This window comes from Scardinius erythrophthalmus (genome assembly GCF_964197995.2).
Source record: "Scardinius erythrophthalmus genome assembly, chromosome: 25".
In the NCBI taxonomy this organism is placed as follows: domain Eukaryota; kingdom Metazoa; phylum Chordata; class Actinopteri; order Cypriniformes; family Leuciscidae; genus Scardinius; species Scardinius erythrophthalmus.
In genome coordinates, this window is record NC_138245.1 from 13,121,614 (window position 1) to 13,132,864 (window position 11,251).

General features: G+C 38.6%; 1 protein-coding gene across 2 annotated transcripts; it reads right to left on the bottom strand.

The window, feature by feature from the left end:
- Positions 1-2,304: 2,304 nt before the first annotated feature.
- arrdc2 (arrestin domain containing 2) lies at positions 2,305-10,283 on the bottom strand. Of its 2 annotated transcripts, XM_081357392.1 has the most exons (9): positions 10,034-10,283; positions 9,558-9,818; positions 5,412-5,481; positions 5,173-5,320; positions 4,985-5,087; positions 4,642-4,898; positions 4,399-4,561; positions 4,130-4,284; positions 2,305-3,601 (listed from the first exon to the last, which is right to left on the bottom strand). In XM_081357392.1, the coding sequence occupies exons 2-9, from the start codon at positions 9,814-9,816 to the stop codon at positions 3,548-3,550; spliced, it is 1,209 nt and encodes a 402-aa protein (XP_081213518.1). In that variant the 5' UTR covers positions 9,817-9,818; positions 10,034-10,283; the 3' UTR covers positions 2,305-3,547. The 2 variants fall into 2 exon arrangements, with proteins under 2 accessions (XP_081213518.1, XP_081213517.1); XM_081357391.1 differs by lacking the exons at positions 9,558-9,818; positions 10,034-10,283 and adding an exon at positions 6,329-6,985.
- Positions 10,284-11,251: the final 968 nt, after the last annotated feature.

The following is an 11,251-nucleotide window of genomic DNA, read 5'->3' on the forward strand; positions in this document are numbered from 1 at the left end:
ATATAGTGCAAACCAAAACAAGTGCATTTTAAGTCATAAATGGGCATAAACAAGGTCAAGAAATTTGTTGTTTTTCGTCTGCGCGAATGTCGGGATATTTTTGGAGATTCCTTGACTGTAATAGTAGACTCTTGATCTGCCCCCTTGAGTTTCCTTGGTTTCCATGATGTCCCCTGCTTCACAGCAAACTGATCCGCCTGTGTGAAGTCAACAAGGGTCTCGCACCCAGATGCACAGCCTTGAACGTCATGTCTCCATGTAAGGAAGCCTCTCTAAGGACAGATAGACACAAATATCACTGCTGATTTGTTTGTTCAGTGTAATGTAGTTTTTGATTTCCAATGTTTTCTTTTGCTCTCTCTAGACAGATTTGCCTGTTGACATAAGATGAATGTGCCAAAAACATATTTAAAGCATAATTCAATTGCAAACATACCATGTTACTTGTTTGCTTAAAGTTTTATTATCTTTAGCAAAGCTTTTAGGCAGAAACTATTGCCATATCTTGAGTAGGCTAACTGAGTATACCTGTTTGACTGCAGTTTTATTTTATACCAAACATACTGTGTACAGATTCATCAGTAGAATACTAGGAAACAAATTCTCTGTTTGCTTTAAAACTTGTTTAACTTCCAAAACTCTAATCTGAGCCTCTGGGGGGCATTCCAGAAAGCAGGTTATGTGACATACCCGGCCCGGTTTTGACCGCGTTTTGACCGTTGTGCTGTGATTCACTGTTTTTTTTTTAACACCATTTGAAGTTAAAAGCAGTTAAATTTTAAAAACCCTATGTCGAAAGCTGAATTATTTTTTATTCCGTGAAGCCACTTCTCGCGGTTTTTACGCAAGGACATACCGCGCGTGCCTCGTCTGAGCCTACTGTGCAAGATTTACCAACACATGCTATTTCAAATGTTTTCACAATCTTTATAAAAATGTAATAATATCCTTACCTATGTCTAAAACTCTTTTGTTTTCGTCAACATGCCCTTCTGTCTGTGTCACGACTCACGATCTAATAGTTAAAATCAGGCCCCGCCTACATTTTTCCGTCATCGAATATCTTATTTGACCCAGTTTAAAAAGTGTTTTGTAAAGAAAAGAACAGGGACGTCAAATCAAAAGGTGAATCAGCAGTGCTGGGGCTGAAACTTCACACAAACACACAGGTATATTGCAGGCTATTTATATAACATCTACTGTAAAATAGGGCATGTAGCTCTGCAGTCTTGTTTGCTTTTGTTAACCACGAGCTCAAAGGTCTCAAAGAGAAAAATAAAGATCCTTTGTGATGTGCCTGTGTATAAGAGTATATTTGTGAGTAATAGCCTATATTTTTTACTTGTGACTGCTGCTTCTTTAACTTGAACTCCATTAACCAATCATTAAAGTTGTTAAAAAAAAAAATAATAATAATAATAAATGATCCAATAAGTTCAATCAGGCCTATGTTATACTGGTGCATGTTTATATAAGTTACATTTATATAAATATATAAATTATGTATGGTTATATATAAACTTTTTTTTTTTTTTTTTTTTTTTGCATGAGTATATCATATATATGACCTTGACCTTATATCATACCTATTAATTTAAGCATTACTCTAATGAAAGATATGTGTTAACAAATATAAAAAAATGGACTTGAATCATGATATAAAATACAGTGTTAACCTCATCCCCATAAGATTTTTTTCTTGATATGTTTAATGTTGATTAAGGAGTTATGAAACTGAAAGAACGGAACTATTTCAGAAAACAACACAGGAGGAAAAAGGACACTCTGTGCCTCAGGCTCCACTTATGTTATATATAGTTTAAGCACAACCCCCATTAAAACTACTGTAGACCTCTGACATTGTCTTGGATGGAAAACAAAATTTTTATGATAAATTATTGTAAATGAGCGATGAATGCACTTTACGAGTAATGCATTTCAAACTAAAACTTTTGCGGCTGGTTTCACAGACAAGGCTAAAGCCAGTCCCAGACTAAAATGCATGAGCTGTTTTAACTGAAAGAAACGTGCACTGGCATATCTTAAAATATGTCAGAGCCATTGTTTTGTCTCAAGATTCACAACCAGAAATGTTTGAATTACTGAATTACTAAGGCACATTTATAAAAGCTACGCCTGGCTTAGTCTAAGCTTTGTCTGTGAAACCAGGCCTTGATGTTCTGAAATAAGCTGAAGCAAATATGTTGCTTATACTATTTACTTACTACTATAATTACAAGTAACATTATAAATGTAATTTGCTATTATAATTATTTCCAAAATCATATGAAATAAAACGCCACATTCATATTTTTCTTTTTTTCTTTTTATTTACTTAAAAGTGATTAACAAAAAATATACTTGTCACAAATTTCAACAACAACAAAATCTATAAAATACATTCATTTGAAATGAGTGCCATAAACAATCACTGTCTTTGAACCTGAAGTTACACATTTTCATCATTTGGAAATGAAGCAAGTCTGTGGTATTTTTGGAATGTTTGCAAGGACACTTCAGGGAGTCGCAACACTAGGAAAGCTTAATGTGCTTAAAGCTTAATGTGACATTATCCCTGTAGTCATTAATCGTTATTTCTAAAAAATAAAAAAAGGGCACCTTGGATACACGTCTCTATTTTTTTTTTTTTTTTGCATTATTTGTAAAGCTAACCGTCAAGGGCTGCTCTACCCTGCATTTCATTACCTCAAGCCACTGGCAAAAATAACAAAAGAAAAACATTTTTGCAAAAAGAAAAGTTATCCTTGGTTATACAGACACAGTCAGCCTTGCATTACATTCAGCAAGACATTAAGACCTTTCAGGTCACAGACTCGACCTCTGTCGAGCCAGATGAAACTTATACCAACATCAAATTGGAGCGGAGATGTTCTTTCCCACTCCGAGGGGGGAGGGAGGAGAATGTGATTTTCTACTTCCAGGATTTACATTGGCAATTCCCCCCACGTTATTCCTTAAAGCTTTAGGTTTTCCCTTTTGCATAGAATTACCTGTGCACACATGAACATTAAACCAATCTCTTTGGCTTATATCAACATGAAATGTGACGTACAAGATGATGCAGTTTTGGGAGAGGACGGCATCACGTATGCCTGGCAGACTGCAGCTAGTTAAGAGGGACTCACCTCTCATTCACAGCAAAGAAAGGCACAATGGGTAGTATCTGTGAATGGCTTCCCACCCATAATTCTCTAGTGATCATGCCCAAAATTCCCTGATTCTACATACAATTGCGACAGGCAGCGAATCGTTAAAGGCACAGGACGGAGTCTGTTCCCTCTTTGGGACACAAACACGGGCAGAACCTTTGTTCGCCCCGGTACTGAATGTCCTCTTTGTTTGTTGAAAGCGCTCTGCCTTGCCTAGTCCAGACATCTCCTCCTCTCTCGGCCCACTGCAGGAAGCGCAGATGCGAACGGCTCAAACGAGGAACAAGTACCAATCTCAGTCTCAGAGAGGCATCCAGGAGAACTTAAATCTCGGCTTTTGTTTCAAACATCACGTGATGCTCAGCTTGGCAGAGAGTTCAATAGGTCATGCAACGAGGACGCATGTTGATGGGCTGAGGGTTTGGGTCCACCTGTGATGAGGAAAAAAAACAAAAAACAGATCAGAACATTTGGAATATGACGCTTTTCGAAAACTAAGAAAGAATCAATTTCTTATAGACAGGACAAAACGCTTCTTGTATATTTTGTTGTTGATGTCAAAGGCTGCGCATCCAATCAAACTCAGTATTTTGATGCAAATGAATTTGTAACTTTGAAGTCACTAGCCAAATTAGGAAGATGCCAATTTTGTTCCATTGCATATAGTCAAATATTTATATATTTAATGCCTGATTTTAAGATTTTTTTTAACAAAAGTGGTTTCTGCTTCAAAGTCAAAAATAAAAAGGTAACAGAGAATGTTAGAAAATAAGAGTCAAATTGTGAGTTAAATTTGGAGTAATGAGAAAAAGTTGCAATTGCAAAAGTTGTAGTTGAGTAAAAAAAAAATATATATATATTTGGGTCCCTTCTGAAGTATAATCGTGTTTTAAAGTAAAACCGATTGAGAACTGCTGTCTTGTATTCAAATATGTTCTTGCACGTAACCGTCTGCTCACCTCGCTGTACACTGGAGGTGGGCGTAATCTAAACTCCTGCACGTAGGCCATGAGGGAGCGCTGCAGTACACTGCTGAGGTCTTCCTCGGGTTGTCCTGCTGTGGAGTTCTGGACCGCTTCCTCGTCTGTGACAACAGAGCTGTAATCCGGAGGAGCTGTGGAAAAACACAAACAAACAAGACTCAAGGTGAGTGACAGATAATTCACTGTATGCCGTCGCTTTCAGGCTGATGAGAGAGAATGAGACCCAGGGTTGGGCGTTTACTTACGCTCAGGTTGCTCAGGGATGGCCATGCGAAGCCACTCCATGTTCACGCTGTACTGGCTGCTGACGCTAGACGTGCGACTGCCGAACGGATGCAGAGGGATGGTGCCCATCACCAGCGGAAGTTCCAGGGAGAGCTTGGACGTCCCAGGAACGTCAACACACACCTACGAAAATAAGCGAGGTTTAGTAATCATTCAAGCAACTCGGTCAAAAGTTCAGGAGCTCAAAGGTCCAACAAACTCACCCTGAGCATATACTCTACTTTGATGATGCGACACTGGAGAATGGATGGGCCTACAGGGGGGATTTTGATGGCTCGGCCATGCCAAGTCTCCCTGCGGTTTGCGCCAACTATGTCCCCGCACAATGTGGCCACCACGGCTCGTTTTTGCTTCATGGTGCCTCTGGCAATGAAGGTCTGCGTCTGGGTGATGAAAGCTTTTGGCATCACGGAGCGAGAAGTAGAGTTATCGAATTCAGCGAAGACTGGAATCACTTCACCTGGAGAGTAATAACGAAATGTTAAAGAGTTTCTGCGGTGAGAACCAGAGTACGTCTTAAATGTGACGGTGGGTTCCCGCCCTCACCTGGTGTGTAGCCCTTGCGGTCGATCTTTGCAGTGATTGACACCTGCCCGCAGTTGCGGTACCAGATGCGGGCCATCTTCTCTTTGGTTCCAGCTTGAGATGCCTGAAGTAAAAAGTCTGATTTAGTGTGCATGCAACCAAAATTATGAACAGAAAATGACAAGGCAACAGATAATCTGAGCGCTTACCAGTAAGCTTGGTGTGTTGATGTCAATGGGCTCGATAACCGTGAACTCTTTCTTGATCTTCTTGACGGTGGCCCATGGGCGATGCAGCTTAACCTTCACCCAGTATCGAATGCTGCCGTGCTTCCCTTCAAAGGATGTCACTAGAGTTCTGACAGACAAAACACTTACATTAACCCTCATTTCCTTGCTAAACTTTCTGATAACATTTTTATAAGACTAATAAAAACTTCAACACTTACTCCTCTGGCAGCTGGAAACTGAAAGGGTACTCGTGTCTCCCGGCAGGCAGGACTGTCAGTTCGCCATTATCTGGAGGGGAACAAAGGTAAAGAAACATCATTGCACCACCAATAAATAATAAACCACCATACCAAGGGCAGTAATGTCAAAATTGCTTAATGATAAGACAAAACATTACATCATCTGCTGATACCAGAAATCACGATGATTTCGGTCACAAAAACATTAACCTTCAGGTTGTGTTAGATATTAAAGGCAAAAGGTTGAACTTTGTCTAAAATGTTTCTCTCATTCAACTTCAGCCTCTTGAATGCTAACTAAATTAGTTTATTCAGCAGCCATAAATACTGCTCACATAATGATTAGTTAACAAATGAACCAAACTGCTGTTATGACATGTTAAAGGTACCAGTTCACTCAAATTAAACCCACACCACACAAAATAAAATGTATTATATAAAATGATATGAAACTGTAAAAAGTGGTCTGAATGATTCGTTATCGAGTGCTGTTCTGTTTAATCAATCGTCTGGTAGAATCATGAACACTAACTAAAGATAAGACGATAAAAAGTCCACACAAACAGCATGAGAGTAGACTATTATTCTGATAGATTCAGTAGTCTTTCACTTTCATTATACTGGAAAGAAATGGCCAGTATGTGTTTTTTAAAATCCCGTCCCACGTGAGAAAGTAAGTCGTGCGGTTTTAGAACGACATAAGGTGAGAAACAACAACATTACTATTTATATTTTGGGGTGAACTCCTTGAAGAGTCTGACTATCAGTGGGAAATGGTTTAAACTGGGATGTTTGGACACTTCTGCACGCGCAAAACATCTTAAAATGCGTTTGGGGCATCGAAGACGAGGACTAATAATCAGGCTTTCGAGTGCCTCTGGCTGTGAATGACTGACCTGCCTGCAGAAGCACTTCTCTCCGGTTCAGGTACTCCACTTCATCGCTGTAGTTCTGCGTGTACGCGGTGCTGGACCCAGCGCTGCGAGACTCGGTCCAGTGAACTTTAGCAAAACCTTCTGCATGCAACTTCAGCGAGTCGACCTTACTCTCCGCCGAGAGCTCGAGCACAACCTTCCCTGAGACAACATCTCCACTGCTGAACACCGGAGGACAGTCCATCTCCGGAGAATCAAACACGATGTCGAACTTTTTCAACTTGTCGAAAATCATCTTTGGTCTTGCAAAAGTTTTCCCAAGTGCAGCCCTTTAAAATATGTCGCCTTCAGACGTGTAAAGTCAAACAAAGAGCGAGAGGGTGCGTTCAAGTGCAAGGAAGCTGTTCTTCCTTCAGTTTCAAAACAAAACTGAAGCTGTGCATGTTCCTTGCTCGGCCTTTAACTCGTGTGGGCGGACTTACTGATTTTATTATGTAAGGCCTATGGCAGGAATCGCTGCCTGCTCATAAACATCTTAACTGGGTGTGGATGGAGAGCTCGGATGATTGATGCTTACAGGTTCTTAGACAAAAACAAGCTGACTGAGCATGCCCGAACCATGAGGAACCTCCCCGTGAAGAAGTTCAGCAAAAACAAAAACGGGCTCATTCTTTACTCTTCTGCTACTTTCTTGTCAATCATTTTTATGAAATATGTGCAAATATGAACTTCATTTGCACAATATATATATATATATAAATAAATAAATAAATAAATAAATAAATAAATAAATAAGGATTTAAAAGTAAATCATTTTAGTCTCTCTAGAAAGAGACACTACAAAAAGAATATGAATTGCAAACTTAAGTATTTGCCGAAAGGTGGTCAAACAAAAGTGCAAACACACTTTTCTGAGACGGTTAAAGAGCAAAACAAGTTGTTTCTTTGTTGCCAGTAGAAATAAGTTCACGCGTCGCCCTCTTGTGGAGGATTCGCGACACTAGTTTTAGGGACTCGTACATTTGTCCGTGTGGTTCTTTCTCCCCCTAGTGGTGTTAAATGGAAATTACTACGTGAGGACTGTCACGTCTGAGCTGTCAAGAAACAAGCTGTTTATTTAGATAACGATAAGCAACCCAGGCCATACAATTTCTACAACTGACACTGCGGTATGTAATCACGCAGGCTACCAAAACTATGCCTTATATCCGCAACTATGGTAAAAGCAGGTGCCGTTTATGGTTGTTCATTACCGTTGCCAAGTCATATAAAGGCGTGGAGCCAGATGATTGATACGTAAACAAATGGGGGGGGGGGGGAAATACTATTTTAAAAACAAAAATACATAACATTTGTTGCCAATCTATTTTTGATATGACACAAGAACCAACTTTAATCTGCAGATAACCACAAATATCGGCCGATTAATTTACCCTCAGATACAAGTCAGTTTCTGAAATGGATATTAGTCATTTTATTCCCTAAAGGACTCCAATAAGACAGCCAATAAAAATTGGCTGTGATCTATCTATCCACCGCCTCATTTCTCTTTATCACCAAGAAGACAAGTTTGAGTGGATTCTGTTTATATTCTGATAACTTGGAGAAAGAAAAAAAGAGAGAAAAAAAGAGTGCACCAAAAACCCTGGTCAGCTGATTTGATGGACAAAATGCAATGAGAGCGCAAATATTCAAATGTACAATTTATTTATAAACAAAATTTTATAAAAAAAAATTATAATTTAGAATATTAAATTAATAAAATATAACGTCACAAAACAAATGATTTTAATAATGTAAAAATATATATATTTATCTCATTACAGTGAATTAAATTATATTGTCGAAATTATATTGTCTAGGCCTATTCATACCGTTGTATAATTTCAATTGTTAGCAACAATCAAGAGGATTTGAGGTGGGACTGGATAAAAGTTAACATTTTAAGATGTAGCCTATACAGATTGACACCAACATTTTATGCATTTAAAACTAGCTACTTTACATACAATAGATCTCACATTGTGATATCATATTGTACTGTATTCATGGAAATTGACAAGCTGCTGAAATGAAGGTCATAACATCTTTATCATGTTATATTAAGTTAAATATAAGAGCTGTAAAACATAACCTGATTACCTGTAAATCGCTATGTTCTATTAACATCAACCAATAAGTGGCATTTATCGTATTTCATTTTAATGACAATAGCAGTGCTTTTATCACCTTTCTGAGAGGCATTTGGCTTGAGTAGTGCAGTTGGTCGTGTGTGTATTCCACCTAAACAGTTGAATAATTAACCACATCACACACTTGCTCAGCATTATCACTCCTGTGCCAGCTGTTAAAGGTCAGGAAGAAGAACCTGGGCCCAGAGTAATCAACACAACCTCTCCTGCACTTAAGAGCTTTAAAGCCTTAAAGGGACAGTTCACCATTTACTCACCCTCTATTATTACAAACCTGTATGGCTTACTTTTATTGTCATTTTCTATTATTCCCAATCCCAATAATGTTGACCTGAGGATGTCAAGCCTTAAAAAGGGCATAAATATCATCATAAATGTGGTCCTGCCCAGCAAACACAGAACGTTCGCCAAACATTCACATATGGTTCCCATTTGGTTATTTTTTGGGAACCAAATAAGAACGTTCTGGGAACATATGCCTACTGGGAATGTTAGGGGAACATCCTCCAAACAGGGAATGTTTTATTTATGTAAAGCAAACTTTCCTGGCTATCCAACAGAAAATGTTAGGAGGTCTGTTCTGGGAACCAGAAACTATGTTTCCCAGAATGTTTTGGAAACCAAAAATGGTTAGCTTTGTATGACTAACGCACTATAAGCCGTTTGGAGCCATACTGTATAATATGATAGTGAAGAAACCCAGCATTGTGTTGTGTACGTCGTTATTAATTGATAACACTGATATCTGCCCTAACTGATTGTGGATTCCCGTCAAATAATACATGCGAGAAGCAGCGAAAAAAAAAAAGATTTTTCGTTCACAATTCAGACTGCTATAAACAACAACTAACGTTAAAGCTTTCGTTTCTTATTTTTTTTTTCCAGATGATGTGGAATATTTTGCACGCGTTTTATGATTTTTAAAGATACATAGACACAAGATACGACAAGCATTGTCAGTTACCATTAATTTTAAGTTCATAGAAAGATCATTTTTAATTTTTAAGTGAACCATACCTTTAAATATCTTGTGAGTGGATAAATCCATGCAAACCCACCTCGGATAAGGTGCCGTCTCTTCCTGAAATAAGTTGTCTTGGATGTGTAGTCGTTATAAACGGTGTTCACGCCGACACTGCGGTTTTCCAGCCAGTGGGCTGTGGCGACCCCTCTTCCCAGCACTCTCATGGCTCGGACTTTGATTTCCCGGTTGAGCTCCAGGACCACCACGCCAGTGATCATCTCTCCACTGCTGTACACGGTATTATCCGGACCGTCCAGCTCAAGAGCAAAGAGTTTGAAGCTTTGGAAAGCCATAACTATGAAGCACAAAATATAGTTTAAGCCAAAAAATAATCGATTAGAGACGTTTTTAAATCATCCTTCATTTGAAGATATCAAGATGCAAATAAACGTTAGCCTATTTAATTCAAACGCCGTTACAGTCACTAAAGTTTAGATAACCAGTTAAAAACGTTACTAAGTTATATAGGTGACAATACAGCAAGGTCAAAACAAAACAAGAGGAACGTACCTTTCACTTTTAAAACCCACAAACTGCGTGCAAGTCACAACACAACGAGAGTAAGTTAAATGTACTCGGTCTGTTGTTTGGGGACCGCCCAATTTCGATTGTGCACCAATAAGAACCAGACACACGCCTATTTGGGGTTATAACCACGCCAATTCTCTGACGTAAACATGCCTCTGAGCAGATGTTTAAGGCCCTGTCCCAAATGGCACACTCCGGACTTGTGGACTTCCTCAGAGTCCACACTCATAGACATAATATACATAGACGCCCTATTGGCCGCTGGATCGTACGTCAACGGCGCCGCCATACTGCGGAGGGCAACTTTCCCATACCTCTCATAACGAGAATTGAGAAAAATGCCTATTTCTTGTGCTGCTTGGGGCTTTACAAATCGCCACACAATTGAAAACGTCTCAGGGAATTACCTTTCTCAAGCAAAACTGAAAATTTGTTTCTGGTTGCATTTCATTTACTATTTTTATTTTCAGAGGAGAAAGGCCACGAAATTTAAAAATACTACTGTTATTGTGTCACGAAATGTAGTTTTAAGAGTTTTTCAGTCGACAATGTAGTTGTTTAAAGCTCAAATCTGTGGTTTATTTATAAAGATAGCGCCTTTTTAAAAATGTTATCTGACGGTTTCGGAGTTGTGAGATCCAGCGATCCCCGCGGGCGCTCAGCGCTCATGTACCCCGCCGAGAACAGCCTTGCCTCGGCTATAGTGCCTGTCGTACACCGCTTCTGAGTTCTGACGTTCGTCGCTGTCAGTCTAGTGAGAATAATTCGTCTTGTGTTTATCTAACGGGCGATCTTTGGTTTCATTAATCTATAATTTGTTCCTTGGCAGATTGTTTTGGCTGAGGGCAAAGTGAAGTTTCATAACTTAATATATTTAGGCTATTATAACAGTGTAGCCTGCTGTATGTTTGACTGGATCGTTTACTTTATTTCTTGATTTGTATAGCTTCTTATACCTTTTAAAAACTGAAATTTAATAAAAAGAGACAGGGTTGCGTCATTTTATTTTATATAGCCTATGTAATAATATTTTAATGTATAAATTTACATTATTTATTATTGTTATTATAATAATATACCACTTGCAATAATCAATCTATTATAGTTATGCTGTTAAATTATTTTACTATTCATAGTAACTATTTAACCTATTATTTTTTATTGTCTATATTCTGTAATTGATATTTCATATTCTACTGC